Source organism: Dipodomys spectabilis, unplaced genomic scaffold (assembly GCF_019054845.1).
Source record: "Dipodomys spectabilis isolate Male_0828 unplaced genomic scaffold, ASM1905484v1 ptg000157l, whole genome shotgun sequence".
NCBI lineage: Eukaryota > Metazoa > Chordata > Mammalia > Rodentia > Heteromyidae > Dipodomys > Dipodomys spectabilis.
In genome coordinates this window covers 18,829,248-18,844,049 of record NW_024870834.1, presented here as the reverse complement: position 1 = coordinate 18,844,049, position 14,802 = coordinate 18,829,248, and the positions used below count along the sequence as shown (strand labels likewise).

At 46.4% G+C, this 14,802-nt stretch overlaps 1 protein-coding gene across 1 annotated transcript in view; it reads left to right on the top strand.

Annotated features, from left to right (window-relative positions):
- The first annotated feature begins 5,201 nt into the window (after window positions 1–5,201).
- Window positions 5,202–14,802, top strand: part of Flvcr2 (FLVCR heme transporter 2) — a 50,464-nt gene continuing 40,863 nt past the window's right edge. Inside the window, exon 1 of the mRNA XM_042692823.1 lies at window positions 5,202–6,210. Coding sequence (XP_042548757.1) covers window positions 5,518–6,210 — 693 coding nt within the window. The 5' untranslated portion in view covers window positions 5,202–5,517. The remainder of the gene's footprint in view (window positions 6,211–14,802) is intronic.

Genomic DNA, 14,802 nt, shown 5'->3' with positions numbered 1-14,802 from the left:
TCCATCCAACACATGATATACCCTCAAGAACCTTGAGAAGGTAGTTGGGAATAGAACCAAGAACCAGAGGCCCCTTTCAGAAAGAAATCCTTAAAAGATGTATTAGAGATATATGGTAGATAGATAGAACATATAAATTGACATAGCCCATGGCAAGCTTCCCGATTAAGTTTTGATGTAACATCCACCTAATATTTATAGAGCCTTCACCTATCAGGTGGGAATCAGCCCAGAGTCAGAAATACTCTAGTAACTGCTGGAGTATCATCAACATTATTATTAAAAACAATTAGGGGGCTGGGCAGGTGGCTCAGTGTTAGAGTGCTTGCCTCGCATGCATGAGGCCCTGGGTTCAATTACTCAGCACCACATAAGCAGAAAAAGCTGAAAGTGGTGCTGTGGCTCAAGTGGTAGAGTGCTAGCCTTGAGCTGAAGAGCTGAGGGACAGCGCCCAGGTCCCTAGTTCAGGACCCGTGACTGACAATAGATAGATAGATAGATAGATAGATAGATAGATAGATAGATAGATAGATAGATAGATAGATAGATAGATAGATAGATGCTGGAGGAGCTCCAGTGGCTCACACCTAGATACTCAGGAGGCTGGGTTCTAGAGGAATGCAGTTTAGAGCCAGCTCAGAATCAAAGGTCTGTGAGACTCCATTTCCAACTAACAAGCAAAAAGCTGGACTGGAGGCATGGATGAAGTAGTAGAACACCAGCTGGGTGAGCAACTTGAGCATGCAAGGCCGAGTTCAAACTCCATACCACTACCAGCCGCAGCAAGAACAACAACAAAAACATATGCACATTATCTTGACTCACAACAACCCTTTGAATCAGAAATGTTTGATCATCATTTGATCACTAGAGAGATTAAGAAACTTGCGCAAGATCCAACAGCTAATAATGACTGCATTCAAAGCTCACAACACATCTGAGTCTGTCCACTGCAAAAGCAACACCAAATACTACTGGAATCTCAAGTTAAACCCTTGGAATTTGTCACCAAACTAAATAAAGCTCTGCTCTGGAAGAGGGCCTGGGTGAAACCATGAGGACTAGAAACCTGCATACTGTCATGGTGGGACTCTGAGCAACTCACCTGCCTCTCTGAGCCTCAGTTTCCTTGGCTGGAGTGTGTGTGTGTGTGTGTGTGTGTGTGTGTGTGTGTGTGTGTGATTCTAATGTGTGACCCATAGTCTAATCACTGCCCTGGAGCTTTACATTAGTCACTTTTGGCTGGAAGTTTACAGAAGAGGGGGGAAAGGAAGTGGTAGCACCAAATTGCACTTAAACTACAATGTGCAAACAAATCACCTGCAAATCTTATGAAATCTTGAATTCAGAAGCTCTGAAGTGGGGCCTGGGGGGGGGGGCAGGTCTTCCCTCCCAACAAGCTCCCAGGTGATGCCCACAGACTGAACTTGAGTAGCTGAGCTGTAGCTAGAGTGATTACAGATGAATGAGAATTATTGCTCTGAATTCAGGCCAGCTGGGACCTTGAGATACACTTGAAAAGTCTGTGAGACTCCATTTCCAACTAACAAGCAAAAAGCTTATCTATAAAACACCTGCTCACGCCTGTAATCCTAGCCATCAGAAGGCTGAAAGTTAGCCCAGGCAGGAAAGTACATGAGACTCTTGGCCCCCAAAAAGGTGGAAATGAAACTACAGCACTAATCTTGAGTGAATGAGCTAAGAGACAGCATACACACACACACACACACACACACACACACACAAATGAGGCAAGAGGGCTGAGGCTTAGCTTGATGGTAATGTGTGCCCTGGGATCAAATCCTAGGAACCTTCTTCACCTGCCACGCCACATACACTTGGTTGAAACTTTTGGAATGAAAGGTTCTGGACAGGAGTGGAGCCTGGCATAGACTCAAGCCCCAGGCATCCCCCAGGAGTTGGTGGAGAACTGGATTCCCTAAAAAAGACAATCTGGTCAGATTTAACCCGTTGTTCTCTGAGAAAGAGAAGTTCCAGTGTGACTGCTGCTCACCACTGTGACCCAGGGCCCAGTGGCAGGATGCCTGCCCTGTGCCCTGACAAGTCCCACCTGGGAGAGCGTTTGTCCTGCCTCCAGGCCAGTTCAGGCCTGCCATTGTATACAACTCTTGTTTCCTCCTCTAACAAGCAGCTCAGTATCCAACCACCATTGGAACCCAGTCCAAGAGGCACAATGGAGAAGAAGCTGCCGAAGCAAGAAGCAAGCGTTTGGAAAGGAGCAGAGATCATAGCAGGCAAAGCAGCCATAGAGATGTGTCTGCAAGGAGTCCTTAGCTGGGTTCAGCGAAGAGAGGCTGGCGCAGGTGGGCGGAGCACTTCCATAAAGCTGCCTGTGGTGGATAGATGGCTTCTGATTTGACATCGACAACAGAATAAGGGACTGCAAGTTCAATGAATAGTCTCTGGCCAAAAAAACAAGGTCAAACGCGTAAGTTTCTTCACTTCCAGTGGTTCCTGGTATTTCCAGCTGAGTAGACATCTTTCTGTGACCAGTGGGTGCCACGCCACCTTCTGCGGAGTCTGCGTGAGAGATTGAGTTGGACAAAGAGCTTCAAGGAAGCATGCCCCCAGGAAGCGGGTGTTGGTTCAAGGCTTCCCATACACTTGGCTGCACCTTTATAGCCTCTACCTTTATTCTTACTATATTCTTCTTGGCTGTACATTCGTTGCCTTTATTCTCGTTTTGGCTATTTTTCTATTGATTCACGAACAGAGCATGTTGTATTTTTCCAGTCAAATAGAGACAGCTTCTCTAAGTAATAAAGACTAAGGCCAAAGATTAAATGTGGGCAATCCCCCAATCAATCTATCATCTGATGTGATGTTGCCTCCAGAAACTCCTACAACTTCACAAGCGGTTTTGCAGCTCACGCATAGTAAATATAGAGACTTAAAATTTCCAGATATGTCCAACAGATAAAATCAATAAATTAAACTAAGTTAGAAAGAGTTATCCTAGTAGTTTAGAGAGTTCTAAAAAAGAAGAGACCTCTGATTATATAAGAAAAAGAAAGATTCTCCCAACAGTTATGATTAAGTTTAGTCCAACTTACGTTATAGGGAATAGATGGTATTTTCACACAAAATATAAAGTTAGTAACATATTTCCTGAACCAACCAAGAACCATTTCCTTATTCAGGAGCTTATAAAGATGAAATTAGTTGGATAAAAATAAAATTAAAAAGAGTACAATGTAAGGACAGCCCTGTCTTAGGTTTGTTAATTATTAAACATAAAAAGGCTAAATAGATGACGCATTCTATTAAACAATATGCTAGACTTGTTTCGCACCACTTAGCTTAAACAGTTGGTGGGATAGTCATTAATTTTCATGTAATTCATCAATGCTTAGCCTTTAAAAAATTGATTACATGCTTAAATAAACAAAGAATCTATGTCACAATCACACACTGTATAAAAATGTTAATTCTCCTCAATAAAGATACACTCAGATGCAACTCTTTTGAGTCTGTGTCTGTTTGTCACTTCACGGACTCCTTTGCCCACCTATCCCGAGATCCCTGTCCCGTGGATCCCAGTGTTCTGGCCGAGCTGGTCCCTCGCATTCACCATGCAAGCAATACTAACTGTTACATCCAAATGCCAGGTGTCCTTGAAGGCCCAGAACAGTGCCTTGATTTACTAACACTCCTACTTCACTCTCCCCAACCAGATAAGCTCAAGTGGCTGGTGCCAGATCAAAAAAAAAAAAAAAGTACAATTAGGAGTTTGAGCAGATACACTGGCTGGTACTCCTCCCTACCTCAGCTGTAACCTTGTTGCTCAACATTTGTCCCACCACTAGTTACTTTCAGACCACTGCACCATGCAACCCTAGCATTCAGACTCACTGTGAATGGTCAGACCATAAGCCAGGAGTGCGTCTCTAACCTTGGCTGGAGGCTACCGTTTTCCAGCAATAAACCTGTGCTGGTGTTGAGCCATCTCCTGCCCATTCTCTTTCACCCTCTTTTTCTTTTTGAACCTAACAGTGACCACATTCTTGTGGTGTTCGAATGAGGTATTGCATAGTGACGCACCGTGCAACGAGTGCTAGCTTTTTGTTAGACTAATTTGATAGGATGCTTACGATCTATCTGCCTAGGAGTTTCTAATGGCTTTCCTACATGCATTCATTCATTCATTCATTCAGTCAATCAATCTCACTGTGAGGTAAGCACTACTGTTTCATCACCCCCATTTTCTAGTTGAAGACAAGGCACAAAGATGGAGTACCTGGTCTACACTTGGGCGACCTGAGTGTCGCCAAGCTGGAGTTTTGAACTCCGGGGGGAAAAAATGTGCCCTTTACAACTCCTGTCCTGCAGGCCTGGCTTTGGGGCTGCTGGGGGTCACGGGTCTAACCCGCTGGCGCGCACTGGGACCGGCAGGGGGCGGCCCAGGGCTACGTGGGTACAAAGATCCCTTCCGAGACCATGCCCAGAGCCCGTGCCCGGCGCCCCTGCCCCGTCCCCCGCGCCGCGCAGTGTGACTGAGGGCCCCCGCACCCCACGCCCCGGGGGCCCCGGTGTTGGAAGGAGGCCCGGTCCGGAAAAGATAGCCCTACTTCAGTTCACATGGGACATCTCCAAGATAAGAGCACGTGCTCCGGGGACGCAGGCACAAGAGAGAGTTTCCGTGCCACCCCAGCCACCCTTGAACCCCCCTACCCCTACCCAACGAAGAAATCCACCCATCTCCCTTTCCTGAAGCTCGGCTGGGGGCTGGGAGCCCAGCGGAGGGGGGAGACAGCCGGGGGACCGTCTTGGATTCTACAGAGCACTTGGGGCAGGCGCGCGGGGTTCGCGGACCCGCGGGGAGGAGACTCTCACCTCCGAAATGCGCAGGGTTGCGGCGGGACCTAAGTGGCCGGTGGTGCTGGTGAGGGGGGTCACTGGGAGGTAGGGGGGAGGCAAATGAATTCCAGGGGCGGCACCAGGAGGCAGGGGTTCACCGGACGGTTTCCATGGCGCCCGGGGCGTGGGGGAGGAATGCACCCCACACAAACTGTGGCGAAACAACTGCTGCGCCCGGCGGGCCGGGCGGGAGGAGGGCAGGCGGGCTGGGGGGGGGGGAGGGAAGGGGGGAGTGGGGCGGGCCGGGGGCGGGGCGGTCACGTGCGCCCAAGGGGGCGAGGCCCCGAGCCTGCCCCGGAGTGCTCGGAGCCGGCAGAGCAGCTGTGCCGAGGAGACAACTTTTTCCAGGACTGAGGACGTCTTTCGGGGGCTCGGGAGGGGAGCCAAGGCGAAGGACGCCCGGAAGCGGGCTGCGGCATCTGGGGACAGGTGTGGCCGCGGGGTGGACGAGTGATTGGCGTTTGGGTGTGAGCGCAGCCAAGTCCCAGCGGACGCCGGCTGTGGATCTCGGATTCTCCGTGGGGCGCGGAGGGTTGCGCTCCTGGGCGAGGGTTCCCTCAGCTCGAGGGCCAGCCAAGGGGCTCCTGAAGCCTGCGGGAGCGAGCCGGCGAGCCGCCCCGCTCCGGGGAGGCTGTGGTTATGGTGAATGAACGCCCCGACGAGCAGGAGCGCGATGAGAACTCCGCGCGCCTGTCCTCGCTCCAAGCGAACCTTAGCTCCTCCACGCCCCATCCCAGCGTCTCGGCCCATCCCAGCGTCTCCATCCACCCCAGCGTCTCCATCCACCCCAGCGTCTCGGTCCATCCCAGCAGTTCGGTCTTGCCCAGTACCTTGGCTCAACCCAGTGCTGTCACCCAGCCCAGTTGCTCCTCCAGCCCGGACAACTTGAGCGTGATCAAGCTGAGCGCGCGCCGTTGGGCCGTGGTCCTGTTGTTCTGCAGCTACTCTATGTGCAACGCTTTTCAGTGGATCGAGTACAGCTCCATCAATAACATCTTCAGGAACTTCTACGGGGTCAGCGCCTTTGCCATCGACTGGCTGTCCATGTGCTACATGCTGACCTACATCCCTCTGCTCCTGCCAGTGACCTGGATGCTGGAGAAGTTCGGCCTCCGCACCATCGCCCTCCTGGGCTCCGCTCTCAATTGCCTGGGGGCCTGGGTGAAGCTGGGCAGCCTGCAGCCTCACCTCTTCCCGGTTACCGTCCTGGGCCAGGTCATCTGCTCGGTGGCCCAGGTGTTCATCCTGGGCATGCCCTCCCGCATCGCTTCCGTCTGGTTCGGGGCTAATGAAGTTTCCACAGCCTGTTCCCTGGCTGTCTTTGGCAATCAGGTGGGCAAAGAGGGAGTTTGGGGATGGATTTAAAGGGGTCTCGTGCCACGGCAGGAATGTGTTAGGTTGCACACGCTGTGAGTTTTCTGGCCAACAAACCTTTATGACTCTAGGTGGCTTTGCAGCTAGGTATGACCGTGTGCTTGGGTGATTGTGACTGCTAGTGACATTGTAAAGTCAGTAAGGACCCAAGGCAGTTAGCCTTTTCTTCTCAGCTATAGTTTCTCCTCCCCTAGCAGGAAACATGTTTCTAGAACATGATCTGCGGTATTAGGGCCCCTCCAGAGCCCGTGTCAACCTACCAGTTTCCACCTGTGACTTCTTGCTCTTTCTTGTCTGGAGTTCTTGGGCCTCAAACTGTTTGATGTCATCAGAACTTGGCAGGTGGTTTTAGCTGACCCAGCCAGCTTTCCTTCAGGGCCATAGCCCCTCTACTACACAATTGCAGGGCCAGGCCTGAAGGTGCTTGGCCCCATTCTCAATTTCTTTTATACACAGCTGAAGCCTGGATGGTAGGATGAATACTTTGTGCCAAATTTCTTCTCTGGGGTTTGGAGCTAAGTGCACTGGGATGGAGTAGAAATCTCACTCTGAATTTCCAAGAACAATCCTAGCATCTAAAGCTCACAATCATCCATTTTCTTTCCTTTTTACTTTGTGCTTGCCTTTTTTTTGCTCAAGGCTGTCACTTTGCCATTTGAACCACATCCCCAATTCCAGCTTTTTGGTGTTACTTGGAACTTTTTGGTCTGGGCTAGCTTCAAAGTGGGATTCCCAGATTTTAGTCTCCTGAGTAGCTAGGATTATAGGCATAAGCCACCCACCCTCAGCTTCTCTCATTTCTTCTTTGGGAAGTAGAATCCCGATTCTTTTTGTCTCAAAGTGGTTCTGATTCAGACACTTGGGCATTGTTGTGAGTTAGCCTTCTCCACAAAGGCAAGGCAAGTACTTCTGGGTTCCTTTTTGAGCAAAACAACTGCCTTTGTCTTGTACTTTTTCCCAAGCACGTCTTGGCTACACGTTTATCAGGTGGCCAGTAATGCTTAGTGCTCATAGGCCTGTTTTCTGGTACCTGTCAGTGTCATTCCCAAAATATGTCTTCTTATATAGGAAATGTTCATTTGGGACAGGAACTTGCCAAAACGTTTCTAAAATGAAAGTTTGGGTTCTGTTAGATTTTGTTATGCCAAGGTCGCAGGACCCCCACCAAGAAGACCACCGAGAGTCAGACTCTACAGCTGTTTTATTTAAATGGGCTGCAGCTCGGGCCTTGTCCTACACTCCAGAGCCCAGGAGGAGAGCCCCGAGCTAAGGTCTTATAAGGGCACACAACCAGGTGGTTTAGCACCACATGTTGCTCTGCTCTGAAACAAGCAACAAATGTTCACTGCCTCAAATACTCTAACCTTTCAATTTTACTACTAGGAAGGTAACTTGAGTTCAAGTTTTCCCATGCCTGGAGTTCTGTACTTGGGAATAGCGCATGCAGTCAATGAAAGCAAACAGGGGTGGACTTGAGCACTGAGTGCACTAAAATATCCCTTACAGGGTTTGTACCCAGGAATTTGAATGTTCCGAAGAATAGATTGAAGGGCTAGAGATGAAACTAGTGGCTATTATGGTGAGTACCATTCTGGTATTGAGGATGACATTTCTCAATTTTCTATTCTCTAAGGTGGCACAAACATGGGGTTGAACTCTAAAGCTGGGGGTGGGGTGATGGCTGGCCGTGGACTGTTCATCTTCAGAGGTTGGAAGCAGCAGAACAGCACTTCTGCAAGGTCACACAATCCCAGGCCACCAGAAGTCAGACTTGCAGGCTGGAGGAAGCACTCTCAGTTGGTCTGGTACCATTCAAGTGGGATATTCTGATAATATTTATTTGTCATATTTATTTGTCAGCTAGGAAGTACAAAGAGGCTTCCATATCTGGGCTCGCACACCTGTAAAGAAACTTAATACTAGATAGGTCTTTAAAATTTAATAGGATTAGTTATTCATTTCTCACTCTACCCCTTTTCCCAAAGTGAACAAATGCTAAGAATTTTTACACTTAGAGCCCCTTCTCCCTTCACCACACCCCACCCCAGGTATATTTACATTGTGAAGACATCTATTTAGTTTGCTCCTCCGGGCTTAATCCTCTGTGCTAAGTTCAACCCTATGCAAAACAATTGCCCTCATGTGTTGTGTTTATTTCTCTGTGAGTTTCAACCTGCCTCTAGGTAAAGCATAACTAAAATTGAGGAGAAATATTAACAGAGTACCTGGAGCTCTGCAGCTTCCCAAAAAGATTTCACAAAACTAAACAGATGTCTTTCTGCAGCATAATGTGTCTCTGTCTGCAGACTTCATTTTGACCTTTGCAGAGTTAACATCTGTGAGACTTAGCATCTGTATTATCTCCAGCTAACTAGTAAAAAGCCAGAAGTAGAGTTGTGTCTCAAGTGGTAGAGTGCCAGCCTTGAGAAAAAAAGAAAAACAAAAACCTAAAGGACAGCTTGACCTTGAGTACAACACAAAAATAAATAAATAAGTAAATAAATAGTCCTGTTCAATAGAAATACAATACTAGCCACACATTCAAGCCACATAGGTAAGTACATTTTTTAGTAAATATAGAAAAGTAATAAAGAACAAAGGAAATTAACCTAATATATCCAGACTATTTCTTCAACATGTTGTCAGTATAATACCATTTTACCTCCTCTGTATGTTTCTTAAGGTAAGAATCAAAAACAGATGCTTCAGCTGGGTGTAGTGGTACACACCCATAGTCTCAGCATTCAGTGAGATGAGACATAAAGACCTGGAGTTGGAGGCCAGCATGGGCTACCTAGGGAGACCCTGTCTCAAAAAGAAAAGAAAAAAAAAGAAGAGAGACCAAAAAAGTCCTATTAAAATTCATATCTTGCAAGCTAGGTAACGTGCTCTTACCAATGGGCTAAGAGCCTAGTCCTTTACATGTCTTGCATTACTGACTCCTTGAAAGTTTGTTACCTGCTGTGCCTTTCTGGGAAAGCATTTCCTTTCCCGGAGTAAGTAGGCGGATCTAGAACAGTAATGATGATCCAGAAGGGGAAATAGGCTCCAGAAGGTTCCAGGAAAATGGCTCCAGCCTTGAGAAGGCTGTCTGGCTGGTCTGGCTGGTCATGCAGAGCCACCCAGCTTGGCTGAGAGATTCTGCGATTGATTCAGGAACCAGGCAGGTGGTCAGCTTACTCTTGATCCAAACATGTGGCCACTTAAGTGTGAAGCCCACACCATCATTCTTGGCTCTTCTGGTACCAGAGGCCTATCAGGGTCACCTGAGGGAAGTTTGAGGAGGTGAAAGCAAGCAATGTAGTTCATAGGCTTTGATTGCCGTTGTAATGGTATGAGAAGAGCTTGCTGACTTGACTGCTTTCTGGCCTTCTATCATTAATTGGAAGACAGGTGACACAGGCAAAGGCTCCAAGAGCAGAACCTGGCTAGTGGGGACTGAAAGGAAGCAAGGGATATCTAGGGCCTCCCAAATGCACGTGTATGAGTAAGTGAGGCAAGGTGTCTTGGAGAGCACAGTAGAGTCTCAGTTGCCCCCAACTGTTGATATAACAAGGCATGACTCATTGGTTTTAGATCTTCCTTCCTTCCTTTTCCTTCCTTCCTTCCTTCCTCTTTCTTTTTTTTCTTTCTTTCTTCCTTCCTCTCTTTCTTTCTTTCTCTCTTTCTTCCTTTTTCTTTTTTTCTGTCTTTCGAGAAACCACAATTTTAAAATCATATTGAAATTTATATAATATTTATCATTTTAGCTATTCATAAGAGTGAGATTCAATGGCATTAAATATATTTGTAATGTCCTATGACTATCATCACTGTCTTTACCAAAGCATTTTCATCAGGCCCAACAGAGACCTAAGCAACTCCCCTCTTCTGTACCCTCCCCCTGAGAATCTCTCTTCACATTCTGCCCTAACACATTTGCTTTTTTTTGTCAGTTGTGGGCTTGAACTCTGTCCCTGAGCTCTTTTGCTAGCACTCTACCACAGTTCTACTTCTGGTTTTGGTGGTTAATTGGAGAGAAGGAGCTCATGGACTTTCCTGACCAGGCTGGCTTTGAGCCATGATCCTCAGATCTCAGCCTCCTGAGTAGCTAGGATTACAGGCGTGAGCCACCAGTGCCTGGCTTACATTTGCTTTTTGTAGGTGTCTCATCTAAGTGGAATCACATGACCTTGTCCTCCTATGTCTGGCTTGTATAATCTGTTTTCTAAATGCTAGAAACTAACTTGTATTTTTGTTAAGTTTATATTCTGTGTCTTGAAACCATGGATCAGACAAAATTACCAGTTTGAGACTTTGGGGAGAGGAATGTGGAAATGAATTCCATTTCTACTTTTTCTTGCCTTGGGAGTTCCTCAGCATAGGTATGGGGTGAGCAACTCTGGGAAGAGATTAGTGCCATGTTCAGCAAATGTGAATTTGTCTTGCCACAAGGCTGGGTGGAAAGATAGATATCTGGATCTGCAAGGACCCAAGCTTCTATAATTTTAACTGGCTCCCAGTTGAGGCTAAGTGTTATGCACATTGTCTTGAAGCCACAGGACAGAGCATTAGCAGGTGTGGAGAAGACTTTTGTGTATGGAGCCATGTTTTTATGGGGGCTGATTTATTACGTGTTTGCTTTGTCTGGTGGCCAAATGAAATCAGGAGGAGCTTGGGCCACTCTTCCCTCAGATTGAAGACACAGGCTGGCTACAGAGCAGGACTCAGAAGTCTGACTCCTTTAAGGTGCTGAAATTATAATTAAGGCCCAGGATGTGGGGGACAGCTCTGATGGGATATGAAGTCTAACCATTGTAGATGCTCACCTTTAGGTTTCTTTGGCACTTCCTGATACATGGGCCCAGGTTGGGCCTGTCTGACTCCATCTTGGCTTTTATGCCTCATCACACATTGCTGTAGTATTTGTTACTATGGAATCAAGTCTATATCTACTCCCGCTGTATATAGTACAGCCTGTGCTGTTCCCTTCCAGCGCTAACCACTCTTGCTCCACAACCAACTCCTTAAAGAGGGGCCACTGGAAGTGTAAGATTCAGTCCCTGGAGAGTAACGTCAGCAAGATGGCAGTTGAGGAAACTCTAGGCTCTCGCTTCCCCATGGAGACATTAAACAAACAAGGAGGAACAAGCTAAAAGAACTTCCTTATCTGACCTTTGGAAATCAGATATTTGTAGCAATCATACACACTCAACCAAGAAAAGTCCACATTAAAGATGGTAGGGAATGTGCTGGCTTTTTACTTGCCTGGCTCCATTCTCTCTCCCATACTCTGCCTCTCAAGTCTCTAGCTAGTTCCCTTCTGCAAACTGTAAAGAGTAGAAAGACGGAAACATTGTAACCTGATTTAATACAATAGTATTTTACACACTACAACAAATAGGCCAACAGGGAAATTAAGAGAACAATCCCCTTTGCAATAGGGTAAATAGATATACTGAAATAAATCAACGAGGTTTTAAAAACTCCTTAAACTAGCAAGGCGCTGGTGGCTCAGGCCTGTAATCCGACCTACTCTGGAGGCTGAGATTCAAGGATTACAGTTCAAAGTCAGCTGGGACAGGAAAGCCCATTGAAACTTTTGTCTTCAGTTGACCTCCAAAAAGTCAGAAGTGGCTCTGTGGCTCAAGTGGTAGAGCACTAGCTTTGAACACAAAGAGACTCACAGACAGTGCCCAGGCCCAGAGTGCAAGCCCTACAACAGACCAAAAAAAAAAAAAAAAAAGAAGAAGAAGAAGAAAGAAAAAGGAATGAAAGAAAAGGCTAAGGGACAAGCCCCAGGAAACAAAAACAAAACAAAACAAAAGCATGAAATTATACCTGTATACCATATACCAATATTTATTCACATAGATCAGAGACAAACACATAAAAGCTAAAGCCATAAATGCTTAAAAGGGGCAGGAACTAAGATATTGAATTTGGCAATGGTTTCTTGGATATGATGACCAAAAAGCAGATATCAAAAGAAAAAAGTAAGATAAATTGGAATCCTTTGAAATGTAACATTTTTGTGCATGAAAGAACATAATCTACTGAGAAGGCAGCCCATAGGCTGAATAGTTACAAATCATGTATCTGTTTCCCAACTGAGGCTGTTTGGACTATCATGGTGTGGCCAGTCACGAAAGGAGCTGCTAAGGAGAAAGAACCAACCAGGTGCCTGACTGTGGGGAGGCAAAGCCAAAAGACTCATGTCTACCTCCTTGAAGACAGTCATAAATAGGCTAAAAAAGCACACTGATCTAATACTTGGGGGAAAGCGATTGGAGGAAAGAGAAAATGAAGTGTTCCATAGTTGGTACATGTGTGATCCCGCTTCATGGCTCTTTACTAGATGCCTGTTCAGATGATAGCCGCATTATTGTGCTCTCTAATGCGAACAGTTCATCCTGTCACATGTCCAGGCTCTAGACAGTGTTTTCAACTGGCTTGAGCTATTACCAAGCCCTAAAAACAACTCAGGCAACCATCACCAATGTGACCCATATACCAGAGGTATTATGTATCAACACTAATAGGATTCTATTGCTCAAGTAATTGGAGATAAAACAAGTGGAGCTGGAAATTCATAACTGGATATTCTATGGTTTTATTCTGAGGCAAACTGCCTCAGTGTGCCTGTGGCACACTCCACAGGTGACTCAGTCTCAAAAGACTGCTCCCACCAGGCGCTGGTGGCTCACGCCTGTAATCCTAGCTACTCAGGAGGCTGAGATCTGAGGATCATGGTTCAAAGCCAGCCCAGGCAGGAAAAGCTGTGCGACTCTTATTATCTCCAGTAAACTAGCAGAAAGCCATAAGTGGCACTGTGGCTCAAGTGATAGAGTGATAGCCTTGAGCTGAAGAGCTGAGGGACAGCACCCAGGCCAAGAGTTCAAGCCCCATGACCAGCAATAACAACAACAAAAAGACTGCTCCCATTTCAGACTTTGCAAGGCCCTCCAAGGACCCCCAAAGTTTCCATTTTCTACAGAAGCTAACAGAACTCAGGAAAATATTTGATTTACATTTGCCACTTTATTATAAAGGACACAAGTTGGAAACAGCCAATTGGAAATGTTTGATGGGCTTAGGTAGAGGGAGAGGCTGTATGTGGAATTTCCATGTCCCATCCTAGCATGCTACCCTCTCAGCCTCTCCATGTATTCCTCCATCCTGAAGCAGAAACTCAATATTTTAGTTAATTTTCTTCCCTCCCTCCCTCCCTCCCTCCCTCCATTCCTTCCTTCCTTCCTTCCTCCCTTCCTCCCTTCCTTTTTGTATGCCAGTTCTGGGGCTTGAACTCAGAAGCTTCTTTTGCTCAAGGCTGGCCCTCCACCACTTTACCCACAGTTCTACTTCTGGCTTTGAACCATAATCCTCATATCTCAGCCTCCTGAGTAGTTAGGATCACAGGTGATAGACACTGGCAATGTTCTACTTTCTATCTTGCTAGTTCCCACTTTATTTTTGTTTTTGTTTTTTGTCATGGAACTTGAACTCTGGGCCTCAGTGCTGTCCCTGAGCTCTTCAGCTCAAGGTGAGTGCTCTGCCACTTGAGCCACAGTGCCACTTCTGGTTTTCTGGTGGTTAATTGGAGTTAAGAATCTCATGGAGTTTCCTGCCCAGACTGGCTTTGAACCACAATCCTCAGAACTCAGCCTCCTGAGTAGCTAGTATTGCAGGCATGAGCCTCAGATGCCTGGCTCCTACTTTTTAATTAATCTTCCTTTACTAAAGGTAATTGTCCCATTCTGAGTCTATCTTGGGGCCCTAACCTGTGGCCTCATTAGTGTAAAGTCAGGTCTCTTGGAAAAGGGTTAAGAATAAAAGATATTCCTATCATTCCAGAAATTCCAGAGATTTTTTTGGGGCTCTGTGTCAGGAACTGGGACAAAGACCAAGCAGTATTTTTTTTTAATTATATACCAACTATAATAGTCAAGTTCATCGAGATTGGAAAGTAGAATGGTGGTTGTTGAGAGGCCAGGGGAGGGAAAACAGGGAGTGTTGTTTAAGAGGTACAGAGTATTAGTTTGAGAACATGACAAAAGATCTAAAGTTGATAGAGATGAAGGTTGTACAATAGTGCCAATGTATTTCAAACTATCTAATTATACCGTTAAAAATAGTTTCTTTTTTTCTTTTTTCTTTTTTAAGTGTTGGGAATCCAACACAGGGCCTCATGTATGCTGAGCAAATGTTCTACCACTGAGCTACATGCCCAGATGAGAATGTTAAAATTTTATGCTATATGTATTTATCCACCACAACCATCAGAAAGAACAGAGGAGCCAGGTGCTGGTGGCTCATGCCCGTAAATTCTAGCTGTTCAGCTACTCTAGCTGAGATCTGAGGATCACAGTTCAAAACCAGCCCGGGCAGGAAAGTTGGAGACTCTTATTTCTAATTAACTACCTGACAACCGGAAGTGGAGCTGTGGCTCAACGTGCTAAAGCACTAGCCTTAAGCAAAAAAGCTCAGGGACAGAGCCCAAGCCTTGAGTTCAAGCCCCATGACTGACAAAAGAAAAAAAAAATAGCTCATGTCCATTCCCTTTGTCAGCTA